Source organism: Trichosurus vulpecula, chromosome 2 (genome assembly GCF_011100635.1).
Source record: "Trichosurus vulpecula isolate mTriVul1 chromosome 2, mTriVul1.pri, whole genome shotgun sequence".
In the NCBI taxonomy this organism is placed as follows: Eukaryota; Metazoa; Chordata; class Mammalia; order Diprotodontia; family Phalangeridae; genus Trichosurus; species Trichosurus vulpecula.
In genome coordinates, this window is record NC_050574.1 from 20,966,558 (window position 1) to 20,984,427 (window position 17,870).

Here is a 17,870-nt window from a genome sequence, read left to right on the forward strand (position 1 = left end):
TTATAAGGATAAAAAGAACTTAGTTACTTTGCCTGGCACATAGTTAGTACTTCATAATACTTCTCCCCTCCTTTCCTTTCCCCTCCCTTGTTAGTGAATTGTTTTTTCTTCAGAAGAAGAAATTTCTTTGGTAGAGATGTTCTTAGTTGTTCTTATTAAGTACTCTTACTGCACAACAGGAAAAACTAATTTTTCTCCCATGGAACCACATAATTGCATAGTTTAGGGAGAGAAACCCAGTTAGGGAGTGTGGGATGAGTTCCAAGGTCCAAGCTAAGGTTGGAAGAATTAGAGCTAGGGAATCTAATAAATTCTTGGAAGTCTTCAAGTGGAGACTATTGTAGAGTGAATTTCTGTTTCTGTAAGGGCTGAACTATTTGAACTTTCATGTACTGTGATTCTGCATAGGTTGCCTCCAAATAACAACAGCACCCCTAAAATTACTTTCTTGAGGAGAAAAAATAGGTATATGTGAAGACCAGCTATAATTCATTCAAGTGTTTGTTTTACAAGGCAGGCTTGGAGGCCTCTTTTTAAACCAGTGTTGTGAATCTTATTTTAAGTTGATTCATTCCCTTCTGGTTTCAGTTGATAATATTAGATGAAATCAAATGCAGAATTGTCATTCAAATCAAACTCGAGTTAGGGTCCAAGTAATTGGGGGTATTGAACGTTGATTAACGTAAGCGGTTTCCCAGTGTTACTCATGTTGCTAGCCTTTGGTCATAATCTCGAAGTTCATAGCCTTGAAAGTGAGTAGCCTGAGCCTTAGTCCCCTGAGCCAATTTAGCCTCAGAGATAGTCTTAATACCTTTGAATGAAAAACCAGCCTGACTTGCTTGGGCAGTCAGGGTGGGGCTTAGGACATTGCTTTTTCTACACTATAACTCTATTTCACTTAGTTAAAAGCCATTGTTTAGGACTCTTGGCATGTCTTGCTTTGATAAGATCACAGTGAGAGCTACATTGGAATGATTATGGGATATCAGACTTTTTTTCTGTCTCATAAACTTTTGGCTGGGCTTCCAGTTGCCACCAGGCACAGCTCTGTGTTCAGGCTCTGAGTTGAGGCAATTGAGGCCTGTGCAGAAACCTATCGGTATGGGATTGTCTTGAATCTTATAATTGACTGCCTTTATCAGCCATTCTTTTCCTGTCTCCTAACAGTCTTTTTTCTGTACTTAACCCTTTATTTAGCCTATTCTTACCCCATCTACTATTCCACTAGTTGAAACAATACTGATTGCTGAAGAACAGTTCCTTCTTCTCCCCAGCTGTATCCTCCTTCATTCCCTTCCACCTCAATCCTTACTTCTTTAATGTCTGAATCTGCCTACCTGTTCTACTCTACACCCTAAATTAACGAATGTATTTTCCTTTTAGCTACCTTCTTTTCCTTACTCTTCTGGCGCTTTTTGAGACCTGGTCTCACCCCTTGGATGACCCTTCATCCCTGGCCACCCTTTTCAGTGATGGTTGCACCTTTTTCTAATCACTGGTCCCACTGGAGAGTCCCAGTACTCCTTGTTCCCCATTTCTACTTCTAGACAATTCCTCTATTTATATTACTCAGATGTCTTTCTTCTTTCTAGGGTCACTCTATTAAGATTTATTACACAGATCCTAGGAATTTTTTTATCTATAGGGCATTCTCCCTCTTCTTTTCATTGGTTCTGGGATCACAGTCTTCCTCTTTGCTCCAATTCCCACCTTCATATTAATTGAATTTAAAGTACTTGTGGTGTTCCCTCAAATTCCCTAATTGCCCTGTTCATCAATTTATTCAACTGCCATGATCTACTCTCCCACTCTTGATCAGCTTGATACAATGATGTTCATGTTCTTGATCTTACCATCACCCATAGATGGTTTACTTCCATGTTTGAAAACTCTAAAATTCTGTTATCTAATCATAATCTTTTATCTTTCTATTTCTTCATTTTCATCATTAGCTCCAATCCCTCCAGCCATTATTACTTTGCTAGGCCATCATCATTCCAGCTCTGGTTATACCTCTCTTCGCTTTGTGAATTAATTCAGCTCTACAGTATACTAATTTATCCCTTGCTCCCTTGTCCTGTTACTGTGTATGTCTTGCCATATCCTATCTCTGGATTTATTTCCACTATCTGCCTCATTTGCTCCTACTACCATGTACTGCAGAATAGAATTGGAGCTAATTAAATTATGCTAATTGGGCTCACTACAAATTGAAGTTCTCTAATCTCAACTGGACCCTCAGATATATATATCCACTATTCTATCCTACTCACTACAGGGGGTGTTCTAAACCTTCTTGCCTTGTCAAGTCTCTCATGACACCCCCTTCCCTGACCTTCTCAGCTGATGACCCTCATACTTAATTGAAAAAAGTCAATTTTTCTATATTCCTTCTCCTGAGGAGTAAAGTCAGTAAAGTAAAGCACTTAATAGAGTGTCTGGTACATAACAGGTGCTTAATAAATGCTTATTTTCTTCTCCTCCTCCTTCTTCAGTTCTTATCTCACAATCCCTTAATGCTATTTTTTAAATTCCTGTCTCTGATGGAGGAGTATTTTTGCTTGCAAGAGCCACCTCGTTGTCCTGTTCACTTGATCCCATTTTCTCAAATCTCAGATATTAAATTTCCCCTTAGTAACCTCCTCCATTTAACTCTCCTAATCGATTAGTTCCCTTCCTGCTTCCTTCTTGTCTCCCCTATCCTTAAAACAAAACTAATAAACAAAAAACCTTACTAGCACTTAGCCCAATGCCAGGGACATAGTAGGCACTTAATAAGTGTTTATTGATTGACTGACTAGATGCTATGATCTCCATTATCTCTCATCCTATATCTACTCTCCCCTTCTTAGATTAACTCCTTGAAAAAAAAATCTGCATTTCGTGACCCTGTTTCCTCCCTTTTCTCCAATTGGTTTCTGACTTCATCTTTCAAATGATACTTCCTTCTTCAAAGTTAGCATATTTGTTAAATCTGATCGCCTTTTTTACAGTCCTGTATTACTCTAATTATAAAACCCAATGACCTTTTCTCAGTCTTTATCCCTCTAGATTTCTTTGTAGCGTTTGACACTGGTCCCCCCCCCCCCCCCAAATATTCTTTCCTCTCTGGATTTTTGTGACAGTGTTGTCTCTTGGTTCTAAGTACCATTCTGAGGGATCCTTCTCATTCTCTTTGCTGGATCTCATCCATGTAAAGCCTACTAACTGTGAGTTCTATTAAAGTGCTGTCCTAGGTTTTCTTCTCTTTCATCTCTCTTTCTTTTCCGTTGGTGATCTCATCAACTCTCCTGGTTTCCATCATCACCTCTTCATTCTGTATATCTAATCCTCTTCTTTCCTCTCTGCTAGTCTGACATGAACATCTGCTTATTGGACATTTTGAACTGGCTATCTTGTAGGCATTTGAATTCAGCATGTCTAAAACAATTCATTATTCTTCTGTCCATACCCTTGTTCCAAACTTCCCTGTCTCTGTCAAGAGAAACAACATCCTTCCTATTACCTAGATTTGCAACCGTGGTGTTATCCTTGAATCTTTACTTTTCACTTATCCCTCACTCACAGATCTATATTGTGACTCATCTTTCTCTTCCTACAGGACTCTTGTGTATGACTTCTTATAGATCCTACATACGAGTCCTTTCTCTATTATGTGTTAGCAAAGAACGTGGGCTACCTGTATTTTATACTTCAGTTATGCATAATGACTGGCCTCCCTCCTTTTCCAGTTAGACATATCTTTTTACTCTACTTCTTGCATGTAAGTTGTTGGTAATATACTTTAACCTACTGATTTTAACTAGATATCACATTTTTCTTAATGTGGTTTTCTTCTGGTCCTAGTTCATGCTGTGTACCTCCAAGTAACTTCATTTTTAAAAATTCTTATATAGTAAATAAGAATTCTGGTAATTTAAATTTGAATTCCTTCTATTTCCAGTTCTGTACTCTAAATGAAATACTCTTTAATTTATCCATTGTTCTATCCTAAGGAGCTGCTCACCCTCATCACTAATGTGGTTAATTGAGAATTGAGCATACTTATGAGTATTCCAGAATAGTCTTGGCAGTTTGGGAAAAAATTCTATTTCGTGGCTTGGGATGATGATTGGCCTATTTGTAAAAAAGCATTAATCTTGATAGTTTCTTACTTTAGAAGAATGAATGAATTATAGAAAGAATATAATATTCCTGCAGTATGTTTCTTACTTTCCTCCTGTGGGACTTTTTCCTAAATAATATTCAGTACAATATAGGCCTGTTTATTCAGGAGTGTTTATGATTGATTCACTAAATGTGTTGTTTTGATTTTGGGTTCCTTTAACATTACTTATTAGTTTTAGTTTCACATAGGAACTGGCCAGGGACTTGACCTGTGATTTCATTGATCCAGGAACTTCTTGATGAGGATACACCCTTTTCTGAAAGAGGTTAGCACCTTCTGTGTACCTGAGATGTAGAGAACTGACTAGCAGGATTTGCCCAGGTTTATACAAGCCAGTGTGTGTTATAGCTGTGACTGGAACCCTGTTACCTAAATCATATTCCATATTTTTCATAGTTATTGTTTACTTTCCTTTTAATTTTTTATATTTCAGGGCAAATTCTGTAAAAAAAAAAGTACATTTTAAAGTGAGGAGATGATACTCACTGCTAATTTGCTTAAGTTAAAATGACTTTCCCTTCACCAGCAGTTTCTACAGGCTCTTATTTTTTAGGAACCGCCCCCCCCCCCAACAGTGTCATATGCTAAAGGAAGATACTTATGCTTATTTTAGAATGATATATCAGTAGTATAAGAATTAAATTCTATCCTTCAGAAAATATGAGAATTGTTTATAATGTCTTCAGATTTGTGGAAAAGGAGAGAGTAAGGTGAAGTCCTTCAATCTCAGATGGTGACAGAAGTAATCAACTGAAGAACGTTATTGTTATTTTTTTCCTTTGAGGAAGTAGTTGCTGCTGATATATTTTCATGAATATCTTGTCCTCTTTGGTGTAAAATGACACTTTATTGAGGAATAGTGGTGATAGCCTGGGAATGGGGGATGGTTAATCAAGTACTGACTGGAGAAAAGAAAAATATTGATGCCAATTAAATAGCTTTGATCTGTTTGGTTTTTTTTTTAACTCTTAGGTGCCACTTCCTGACAATCAGTCTCCTCTTACTGCTGCCCATCTTGGAAGAACCAAATGAGATTTAAATGTTAATTGATTATTGCTCTGATACAGATTATTTTATTTTTTTCCATAGTATAATTGTTTTGAAATACTATGCCTAAAATGTCACAGGGGAAAAAAATCTGATTATTTGTTTCATTAACATTTTGAAAACATCAAAACTGGTTTCTATACCAGAGTAGAAAGCTCTAATGATTGTTTTTCTTTTTCTTTTAAAAAAACAAAAACAAAAAACGTGGCATATATTATTTTTGAAAACCGCCTTGCTACAATATTAATCCATTTTTTTTATCACTTACAATATCTATAGAAAAGCACTAGAAACTTAGAATTCCTCTGTGTGATCTGTAAATGATGTGGGCTATACACTCAGAATTAGCAAGTGATCTTGCAGCATAAACCTTTTGCAAAGATGTTGTAAACCAAGCATGACAAGACAGCTGACTTACTGACCTGACTTCACCAGTGCTGTTGAATCTTTGCACAATTGTGTTAGCCTGCTTATCTATGCTTAAATACAGATAAATCTTTTTTTCAGTAAACCATCTAATGAACTTCATCTCAATTAACCAGAATGCTGGAATGAAGTGTTCTGCTTAATTAAATCTTTTGAAGGTTAACTTGACACTCTTTTTGTTTTAAATAAATTTTTTAAAAAGTAATTTACTTCCTTGCATTAATAGAATAAGCTGCACAGAAGATAATTGTATCTTTTCTTTGACAGCTAAGATCTTCCTTTTGTTGAATTTCATCATTTTGGACACAGAGTTTATCGTAGTGTACTGTAGTTTTAGAAGTCATTGGAGAATGACTAACAGGAAGTTCTCTTTTTTATAGCCTGACATAAACTTGTTTTATTATGACTTGTCTTTTTAAATTCTAAGTAGTCTATAACATTAACTCTATGCAGACTACTTGCTTCCCAAAGTGAATCACAATAGTATTCAAGGTTCTATTACATTTAAAATATTTTTCCACTTAGAAAAATTTTGTTTAAAATGCTTTATTTCAGTTCTTCTACCTATTTCTTAGTTTCCTGGCTTCATTTAAGTCTCAGTGTAAAGGCTTCATTCTACAGGAAACCATTCCCATTCTCCCCAGAGCTAGTGCTTTCACCTCTGAAATGACCTTTCAACTACTCTAAATATATCTTTAATATGTACATCTATTTGGTATTTAGGTATCTATACCTGTTGTATCCATATTGGAATGTGAACTCCTGGAGGGCAGGGATTGTTTTTACCTTTCTTTGTATTTTTGTTACTTGGCACAGTGTTTGGGCATGCCATAGTAATAAAATGCTTTTTGGTTAATTGATTGAAGGATGCCTATAAATAAAAATTCAGGTTGTGTAATGATTTGACTCCTTAATTTTGAAATTGATTTCAGATACCTTTGGGGTTGTGTTGTATTTATTCATTCTGTTATCTAACTTTTACATATTGCATATGTAAAAGACATTTTGAATATGATATTTGGATTGTGCATATTCAAACTCTATCCCATGGATCATTTGTGAATTATAAGGATCATTGTTGGAGTAAAGTGACATAGGCCAGAAGTTGTTTTTAAACTGTCTTTTCTCACTTAATGTGACTCTTTAAAAGATAAATCTAAGTCAGCTATATCCCCAAAATAAAATTGTATTTTATTCAGTTTTTATGATCTGGATTCTGGTTACTAAATTTACATGTCAGCATTTTGGGTGGGGTTTAGAAATCTCTTTTTTGGGTTTGTTTAAAGTCCAAATTTCTAAACCTTAATCATTGGTCTCTTATTATATGAATGCAAACTATAACTAAAATTGTAGAGAAATGATGGGGGCCAGTGAAGGCTACTCTGTTTTTGGAGTGTCCTCATTTTCCTGAGTATGAATCCTTGTTTTGTTTCTTTGCCTTCCAGAACATCTCTTTACATTTTGTCCTGAATGCTTAGTTTATGTGTACAGGCCATTTCTACAGTTTCTGTCTGTATGCATAGTTTGTGTCCTTAAAGCTCCTTTGTTATTTAATGTATTCGAGGTCTTCCACTGATTCTGTGCTTTTCTATTGTATCATAGGTGGTATTTTCATCATGGTTATTCTTGAGAGGCACATGCTATACTGCCTATTGGCAAACAGCTTATTAACATGTGGGACTAGGCAAGGATATATATTTCTGTTTGTAAAAAAACAATTGAGAGGCAAAGTTTTGATTAGTTCAGAAAGGCCACTTGTGGTATTGGTTTCAGATAGTAACTTCACAAACAATTACATTTGAGGTACCAAGATGATCTGCTAAAGGAATTTTGTCAGTATCTAATTTTTTTTCTGCTGAGTGCCCCTAACAACCAGGACAAGAGGGGCATTGGGCCTGTTAACTTAAGACTCTTTTCTTTTTTAGGTTCACAACTCGCAGGCCTGTTGCAGATCTCCAACTCCTGCTCTGTGTGACCCCCCAGCATGCTCTCTACCGGTGGCATCACAGCCACCACATCACCTTACTGAAGCCGGGAGAGGGCCTGTAGGGGTAAGGAGAATCCCGTTTTTAAAAGCTATCAGTATTTTATATCCCATAGGGTATAAAATAGGAATATTACCTGTCCCCAAAGCCCCCTTTGAAATGTGCTGTATTGTATGTGGTTTTAAAGGAGTAAAAAAGTACATGCACAGAGGAAACAAAATACGGGAATTGCCTTACCCCTCTAGGACCATTTCAGACTTTTGGGTTTTGGTGGTCGGGTATGATGGCACCAGCAGAGAGCATGCTGGGCTGCTGCAAGGAGCAGGAGCTGGCAATCAGCAGCGAGTTATGGAGGTTGGCACCTGAAGTGGGGAAAGATGGGGGTAAGTCCGAGTCCAAGTGTGCTTTTCCCCAGACTCATTGACATCTATGGCACATAAGTCTCAGTGACATTATGTGTTCTCTTCCTGGCCACCTTGACTGGAATTGTGCTGTTGTGACTGAGAAAGATCTACTTGTTTGCATTGTCTAGCTTAGTGTAGTGCCATGTAGAGAGAGGACGCTTTGAGTCCTCTTTGTTCTTGGCTAAGCTAATTCTCCTTCGTCTCAGTTGTCTCCTCTTTTTCTTGGTTGTGAAATGGGGGCATTTGACTTGCTCTCTAAAGACCTGTCTCAATCTATGACTTTAGGATTAAAAACACAAATGTTGGTCTGACTTTTGGTCTGAATGATCCCATTCAGAATTGTAGCCTGCTAAATAACTTCTTTTCTACCCTGGTATAGATATGGGCTATATGTAAAAGTCTCGAGTTGTTATAAGATGACATATTATCATGTATTATACATAAACATAAGGTATTATATTCTCCCCCCCACCCCAGCTCCTTTCTTCCTCTCCCTCCAACCCCCCACACTCAGTGTCCACTATTAGATAATAATGTGTTGTTTTTGTTTTTACAGTGAGATAGCATTTAGTAGACATTTTTCTTGTTCTTGATTCATTCTGGAAGTTTTAGGTGTGTTTGTGTGTTTTTATATGAGACATAATTCCATCATTCAGTTAACTTAGAATCTAATTGGGAAGATGACTCTAAAATGTACCAATTATCAAATAATGAAACAGTACAATGCTAAAATCTGTGTTGTCAACTAAATGCAGCAGCAGTTAGAGAATAGAGAGATCAGATTGAGCTAGAATAGTAGTGAATGGAATGCATTGAAGCCTCATGATTAGAACACATCGAAGACAGCGAGGTACTTTTTGACTATTCTTTTTGTCTTTCAGCATCCATATTAGCTTTTTTTGTTCTAACATCTTTTCCAGTCCCAAAGTTATTCTCCCTAACACAGAAAACAGAAACAAAATAAGAGTTCTTCCTTTCCTTTTGCCTTGCTGTTGTCTTCAGTTATCATTCATCTACCTCAAGGCTGGGTACTGTCCCCTTTCTTCTCCTCCCCATCAGAATTTTCTCTTTATGTCATCAAAATTTCTTTCCTGAGAGTTTCATATCTCTCTTGGCCTGACTTAATAGTATCATAGATTTATAGTAGAAGGGCCCAGACCTATAGTAGAATGCTGTGGAATCCAACTACTTCATTTTGTATATAAGGAAATTGAGGCCCAGAGAGACAAAGTGGCCTCCCCAGGGTCACACAGTGTCTCAGCCAGGTATTGAACCCATTGTTTCCTGACTCCAGATCTAGCGCTCTCCTTAACACTATTCCACACTGATGCACAACACTTTTTAGCGGTGAGAGGTTACGTTTCTCTTCTTTCCTTGAACGCATTGAATTTCATCTCTTGAGATGTAGGCTTCATTTCAGGTGATGCCTAGCTTTTCTGTCCTGTACCATGAATTCTATGATGACTCCCTCTCCCTGGCCACATTTCATGTCTGTTTCAACAACAGTTTCACCTTTCGTGGATAGAATTTTGTCCATACAACCATTTCCCCTTGTTGCTTCCTTTTGAAGGAGGGAAAGTATCATCAGAGCAAGATAGGAAATTGTTAAATGCTCTGGTTTTGTCAAAGAGTTCCAACAGAAATGTATTCAGTAATGCAAATGTGGTAACTTCTTAGTGGGTAACTAAAGAGTTGAAACAGATACTGGAGGTAGATGCCAATGGGTCAGGACATAAAACCCTAGAGCACCCATTTGTATAACACTTTAAGCTTTATGAGGTATCTTTCTCAAAACAATTCTTTGAGCTAGACAGTGGATATGTGATTATTATCCTTCTTTCATATGCATATATATACACAGTATGTGTATATGTATATATGTGAGTATACATATGTATATGCAGATATAATACACACGGAAATTGAAGCTCTAAGAGGCATATTGATTTGCCTTTCCTTATACAACTATAGATATCTGAGACAATTCAAATCTCAGACTCTTGGTCCTGCTTTATTTTCTGTGCCATTTTTTTGGGTATGATAATTAAAGCTTTCTTCTCTCTCCCCTCTCCCCCATCATTACCATACAATTCTTCTTCACTAGGCATCTGTTTTCTTTTTCTGCCCACATAACTCTAATGTTATTGCTTCCATTCATTCCCTTATTGATCTTTGTTTTCTGTTGATAGATTTTGATACAACACTCACCTCTTAGTAAACAGCCTTCCATGATGCTTTTCCTTAGAATGTCAGTTAAGTAAAACTAATATGGTGTTTCTGACTGAAACATATGTAACTTTGAGCTTTTACAATTTGCTGTTTCTTAACAGAAAGAAGGGAAGTGTGTCAGCTGGGACTAATATTTGCTCCCATTTATCTTCATTCAAGTTTTCTCCACAATGCTTCCTCTTTCTGATTACTAGATTTCCTCACTAGTATATCCTTCTAGAGCCATAGGATGGTCATGTATCCTATCTATTGCTATCCATTCCCTTTGTTTGACAATCATACTTTATGATTGTGAGTCTGAGTTCCATTGCTGACTCCCTTCCTGTGTTTTATTGTAAATAACCGGATATCTCTATTACTATTTTTCTTTACCTTTTATAGCTATCTTGACAGCTATATGTAGGAAACTTTTCTTTCCTGTTCTCTTATTATTTTAAAACCTGTTTGATTAGATTTGCAAATTTCAGGTAAATGTCTTTCTTATCATTTAGTGCATACCTCATTGCCCAGATCTCATCATTTCCTTATTTCAGACCTTGATCCAGAAATCAAAGCTGTTTTGACATGCTACCCTTTTAACCTGATGTTCAATTCCCAAATATGCCTCTTACCAGTAGGAGTGAAAAATTCACCTAATGAGGCTCTTTTTTTTTTTTTTTTTTTTTGCCTAGGCTTTTATAGTCTTTACTATTCCTTTGGCCGTATCATTTTCCTATGATGGACCAATTGAAAGAAGTTGGTCACAGTCATGAATTTAGACTAATTTATAGGAGATTCTCCCACTTTGTTTTCTCAGAAAGATAGCAAGATTCCCAGATAATAGAGCAAGAAAAGTTAAATTCGTCTTATTAAAGAGTGAATGAAAGAGGAAAATAGGATGCCATGAGTGGAAATCATAAATCCTATGAGTTTGCTAGCAAAAGAATGGAGCGAGAGCGTATCTTGCAAAAGGGAGACAACAGGATGTGATAGATCTGTATACATTTTTGGCTAATAAGCTATGAATTAGGTGCTTAAGGAGAGAGGTGGAAGTCTGTAGCAGCAAGCACCCTAGCATACCCAGGTTGGCTGCTAACACAGATTCTTTAGTCTGCTTTTCTGGGAAAGACTGCTCAAAAAGGGGTTAACAATCCTACTTCTAATTACATTCACTAGTTCAGGGGAAAGGTCAACACCCTGAACGTCAGAGAAGATACAAGCAGAGAAATTAGCATAAAGACCAACAGACAGGGCTCTGACTGCCTGAATCAAAACAATTTTGCTATATACTTTACTTACATCACTGGATTGAGAGAGCCTTTAAATATGAGGAGTTGGGGGCTAATCAGAGTTCGACCAAGAAATCACAAGATCCTTCTCACAAGTAAACCCCCCAAAATAAAATACCAACTCAGAGTATATATATATATATACACTTCTGAGAGCCAGAAAGTGACTAATTTACTCAGTGCCTAATTAACTTAGTACCAAGGTGTGAAAGTCTTCCTACAAGTAAACCTCCCCTAAGCAAATTTTCCTCCTCCAATGGGCTCTGTCACTCAGGATGTATCACATCTGTGAGCTGGGCCAGAACTCAAAGTAGGTCCCTTAGGCCTATTACTGGTTGAGGAAGATCTTCCTTTCCCATTAACATTACCAAGTCTAGACTCACTTATGAGTAGAATGACAGAACCCAAGGAAAATGAAAGCCACCCAATTTTTGAGGAGTGCAAGTGAGCAAGCATTGGCTGTGGGAGTGGGGCACAAAGACTGGGATTATTGCCCTGGCTGGCTTTGCTGGTTAGTTGGGTGATGCTACAGCCACTTCTCTGGACCTCATATTCCTCATTTGTAAAATGGTGGGATTGAACCAAAGGTCTTTTCAGTTCTGACATTCTGATTTTAAGAATTTTAAAAAAAAATCCTCATTTTAATTTTAACCTGAAAAGTTAATTAAGGGTCTCCTTTCGTTTTATGTTCACTCCTTTAGTTCTGGTATAAATGAGTAATTATTATTTAGCTACCAATGATTGATTTGTAGATCTTTGGCGCTTTACTTTATTCAATGTCTAGGATGCATGTGTATAGTTGAGAGCTTCTCCAAGGTAGAGGCTTAAGAAAAAAAATCTAATGATGAAATTGCACCTGGTTTTGTTTCTAGGATGTACATATTGTCTTGTTTTGGGGGACAAAGTAACCACTAATAAGTACGATGTATAAATTTACTATGCTTATCAAACAGTTTCTTTTCACATTTAAGAAATGTCTATCTTTAATAATAGGAATTTTCTCTCTGTGTCCTTCCAATGATTTGATTTTGTATACTGTTTTATTTATTGTCTTTTGCAATTTCCACATTGTTCATTAACTTGTATTTGCTGCACTGATTATAATTTTACCCATTACATTGTATTGGTATTAATCCTGCATGACTGGCTTCCAAAATTTGATTACCAATATTTCTCTTTTTACAATAGATTTAAATGTGCAGATGATTAGATGATCATACTTGAGCTTAAAAGAGATTCTAGAGTAAGACCATAATTCATCCTATAGTCAGGATGATGCTGCACAAATGTAACTTTATTGATTGTTCTTTAAAGGCACTGAGTGCTGCCAATATCATTTTAGCAGGATCTGAACCAGATCCAATTGGCAAAGACCCCACCGTGTGGAGAGACTTAATGAATTCCACAGGCATACAGATCTAATACAGTGTAATGATAGAGCTGCTAGGGGAAAAAATTGATTACAGGGTTTCAAACAATATCGTTAACGTTCCTTGCTATAATACACCAGATGTCTTCCTTAATAGACTTATTTTTGTTAATTTAGTTTTTATAGGGTAGCATTGACCTCATCGTGATTTAAGGTTTTAGTGTCAATATTCAGGTATAAATTGACGTTTCTGTGCTCACATTAATGATCACATACACTCTCATGTGTTTCACTTTACAGATTTTTAACTTTTCTCTTTGATTTGTATATATTGATGTTGTAAAGGGAGCTTTTCTATTTGTGTCTAATAACCCATTAAATTTAACGTTTTCTTCTAAAGGGTGATTCTGGTGGGGTTGGGTGGGGGAAGGTCTTGAGGCTGGCACTAGGGTTTGTGAGAAGGCAGAGAAGTGGAAAGAAGCACAAAAAAACCTGAAAAATAATAACTTAGATTTCTCTTGGATTCAGGAATGAGGATTATCCCCTCCCCTGCCCTCAACTGTTTGCAATACCAGGCTGTTGAAATACAAATTACATGGCAGTGTAACCGAAATTCCTTCCAAAGTGGAAGATATACTGCTCTGTAAAACTGGCTTAAAATGAACATTTATTTTCTGTGTAATGGAATGTGCTTCAGTGTAAGAGAATACAGTGCATTTTTTGTTTCTTCTCTGTTCCTGTTCATTAGGTGAATATGATGCCCTTGTATTTGAATTGGATTACTTACAGTTTCCATTTTTAGCCAGATCTGTCTGTGTGTTTAAGACAGCCATTAAGGGATCTGTCACATACTGACAGTGTACAACAGTGCTTCAGTGGGTGGCTGGAGATATTGCAGCTCAGAGGCATTTTCCTGACAGTTTTCATCGTGCCTGTATCATGCTTTATAAAACATCTTTTTTCTCTGGAACTCTTTGTAGTTATTGCTGTCTTTACCAACTTCTTTTGGATTGCTGCTCTTTGAAGAACATGATCATTTTAAAAGCTGTTAAAATTTAGGTTTAATTTTTTTAAGATCAGGGAGGATCTCAGAAATAATAGTTGGATTGTTGTAAGAGGCTCTCCAATCCATCAACAATTTATTGAACACCCACTTTAGGCTTATGTTTAATATGGTGCTGGGTGCAAAACAGTTACCAGATGGCTCTGTGATCTCATCCCTCTTTTCCTTCTTTGCTAAGACTATTGCTTATTATCTATATGCCCCTAGCTGGTAAATTCACTTTTTTGCATCTCATTTTCTTCCTCTCTACAATGAATGGATTGGAATAGGTCTTGTGATATTTTTTTTCCACCTAATTATAAATCTGTGATGCTCTGTCAACAGAATTTTGGTGAGTTGATGAGTTACTTGTACAAATTAAATGGTAGATTCTCCCTGTCTGCTTTTAAGTTTTCCAGACTGACACTTAGTGATTTCAAATTATTTGGGCTTCTCAGAAATAGAAGTGATGTAGTGACTGTGACCTTGATTCCAGGGTTCTAAAAATTAATGTGCATAGTATTCTATTCTTTCAAGGCAACTAAATTTACTTAGAGCTTCCCTTTATCCATCTTAAGCTTTAATGATGTGGTTTACCAGAGAGATCTCATACTGTGATAATTTAAAAATACTACACTGTGCTGTAGAAGAACTTTGATGAACTGTGTCTGGTGTGGCTGTGGTGGAATTGGGCCTTCACAATATTTTTAAATGATTAAAAACCAGTTAATGCATAAATGTCACCTTCTAGATTCCATTTGAATCTAGGGCAGTTGTACTTTTTTGTTGTGGTTTTTTTTCCCCTGTTGCTAGTCTGGGAAGGAATCTTTCTTATTGCCTGTTTAGCTACATATTAATTAGTCTCTTAGGAGATGCTGCCTTTTCAGTGTTACTATGGGTGATCCATAATAACATTAAGATGTTCTTTCTGCCTACCTAACAATATTCAATGAGAATAGTAATGAAGAATATTCTTCCCTTATGGCTGCTCCATGTGATTCATAGAATTAATTTTAATTCATTTGAACAAACATTTATTATGCATCTGATACGTATAAGACACCGTGCTAGATGCTGGGGTTACAAAGAGAGAAAGGAAATGCTTTTTCTCTTTCGGGATATTGTTAGAAGAGAAGGAAAAAAATGGATTAAGTTGTACTTTGACAAATGAAATTCGCTTAATTGCAATTTTTAAACAATAAGTTATATCTCTATCTATATATCTGTCTATCTATCTACATGACCATAGATTTCCCCAGTATTCCTCCACCGTCCCTTCCCAGAGAACCATTCCATATAAGAAATGATAATTTTTGAAACAGAAAGAGAACAAATAATTAGTTTTTATCTCTGTTTTCTTTTTAAATTTGTTCATAGCTGCTCTGCTCCTCTGCCCTGCTTTGTCTGGGAGATACTCCATTATTTTTAAGTTGAATTTTTAGTCTGTCTCTCCCCTCCCCCTTTTTTCTCCTGCATTGTTCTAGGAAGATAATCCCTCCTTTTCAGAGGCTTAAGAGCATCACAGTTAATCTTGGAGATGGAAATATTTTTTAAGGGGGCTCCTAAATTTTCTTTGAATTTTTACTCTCATTTTATGATCTCAGACTGATTTCAGTGGCAACATTTATTTTTGTATCTTCTTTAGTACGAGATCTTTGAGAGTGACTGGGAGGTTTTTTTTTTTTTCCCTGTAAGTGCCAAAGTATCTTTGGGAACTAAAGTGAAAAAGCCATTAAAAAGCCTATGTAGCATTCCTGATGGCAGTTGGCAGCCCAACTGCCTCTTGTCTAGAGCATTATCTGACTTCAGGTCATTAGTTTTCTGCTGCCAATTCTCTTTACCAGCATAATATCTTACCAGATACTACACATTTTAAAATTGTCTTAAACTTGTACTTAAAAAACTCTCTTAGAAAATGAAGAAAATACATTTTTGGGTTAAAATCTTGGATTTTTAGTCTTTTACAAATATCGAATATTCACAGGATTCTCACAGGGGTGGGAGTGGGGATGAGGAGGTTCTATATACACTTTCTCCTCAAGAAATAGTGGAGGGTGAGATTGTTGTTAACAAATTCTTGAGGTTGAATTAGTTCATGTCTCTTAATTGTTTTTGTTTCTTGTGAGCAGTATAGTGAGGTATCTTCCTGACTTAGCAGGATAGAAGAACATCCATACAAATTTTAAAAGGGAAAAAAACCTGATTTTGTTTGAATTAGTGTGTTTTATTTGCATCTGAACATTATTAAATCTCCATTGAGTGTATATAGTACTCGGTGGTATTTAGGGTCAGGAAATAAAAATGAAAGGGCAAGTATTTTGGCTTTATTATTTTACAGCCCTGCTAAGAGGTTGAAATGATTGCTTATTTTAAAAAAAATGCTATAGATTTATTTTGTACATTGGCGTAGATTATAAAGATTGATTCTTGTACCATAGTAAAAATACATTCAAATACTAACACCATGCCATTGAGAGACACAGAGATAGACAGACAGATAGGCATGTGTGCATCGAGTTTGTACCTTTGCTTTTTTACACAGTGTATTTATCCTGAAGAAGAGGGAGAAATATTTTTATTTTTTCAATATACAATTGATGAAGTCAGGTATTGACTGAGCAAATTAAACAACATCAGCAACTGTACCGAAAAATAAAGCCTTCAATACATAGCTGTATAGTTTTTCAAAATAAATTGCCACAATTCATTATGTCTGAAAATGTGTCTTTCTGCAATTTAAAGTAATCACTTCTGGCAAGAGAAGTGGCATGTTTAATTTTTTTTTTGGGGGGGGGAAGGCAGGGCAATTGGGGTTAAGTGACTTGCCCAAGGTCACACAGCTAGTAAGTGTGTCAAGTGTCTGAGTTCATATTTGAACTCAGGTCCTCCTTACTCCAGGGCCAGTGATCTACTCACTGTGCTGCCTAGCTGCCCCAGGGGTGTTTAATCTTAATTGTTTTGGACTTACTTATCATTGCATTGATCCACATTCTTAAGTTTTTCAAAGTTATTTTTCTTTATACTAGTCAACCCAACCCAAAATGAGGAGTGGGCACAGTATATGAACATCTTAGGAAGAACTTTAGTCTTAATTCATTTGTTGGTTGATATGGTTGGTGCTTGCTGGTTGATGGAGCAACAGCAACATCTGGACAGATTAAATATATTCACAGAGCATCAAGAAAATAGTCTTAAAAGCAAAGGTACCCAAGACAGCTGTATATGTGGTTCATCTGGCCATAGTTGTGTTTCAAAATTGTCTCAAATGGCTTCAGATGGCAGTATAGAGAAAGCCCATTGAGAAACTTGAAGAAGAAATTGAAACACCTTTGTGTATATTTGAACAAGTGAACCAATTCATAATCACAGTGACACAATAATTAGAGAAGATCTAGCTAATAAGTTATCAGGGTAAAAAATGCCCACCCAATTAGTACATTACATCATTATTGATAACTAATTTAGACCATGACATTTTGACCTTTTCATATAAGAGTCAGCATGAGAATATAAGATGAGTTATAATGAAATGAAACTATAAAATGAATTTACAATTGTAATAAAAAAATGAACATAAATTGTGTTTAGGAAAAGAGGCCTATTAAATTTAAGAGTAAAAGAAGTATCTCTTGTTTACTAAAATTTAAAGTCAAAACTCCCCCACTTTTCTTCCCTCTCTACTTTTTACTACGTATTTTCCCTGTGGTTTTGACTTTTGTTGCTTATTTAAATTTCTGTCTCTTGTATTTGAAAGAATCACTGATATGGCACTTGTAGTGTTAAAAATGTTTCAGATCTGCCAGCTTTCAGACCTAAACAATCGTATTGCCTGCTTTTGGAAATACATTCTGATAAAATGTTAATGAATTTTTTCTATCTCTGTAAGAAACTTTTTTTTTCCTTTTACAAATCCTTGGAGACACTCAAGTGCT

The 17,870-nt window shown here is 36.2% G+C and overlaps 1 protein-coding gene across 3 annotated transcripts in view; it reads left to right on the forward strand.

Moving 5' to 3' along the window:
• RERE (arginine-glutamic acid dipeptide repeats) overlaps positions 1–17,870 on the forward strand; it is a 591,056-nt gene that overhangs the window by 283,482 nt on the left and 289,704 nt on the right. For 2 of the 3 annotated variants that reach the window (XM_036742474.1, XM_036742475.1), the window contains exon 4: positions 7,567–7,692. The exons of the other annotated variant lie outside the window; for it this stretch is intronic. In XM_036742474.1, the coding sequence (XP_036598369.1) occupies positions 7,567–7,692 (126 nt within the window). The remainder of the gene's footprint in view (positions 1–7,566; positions 7,693–17,870) is intronic. 3 annotated transcript variants of the gene reach the window in all.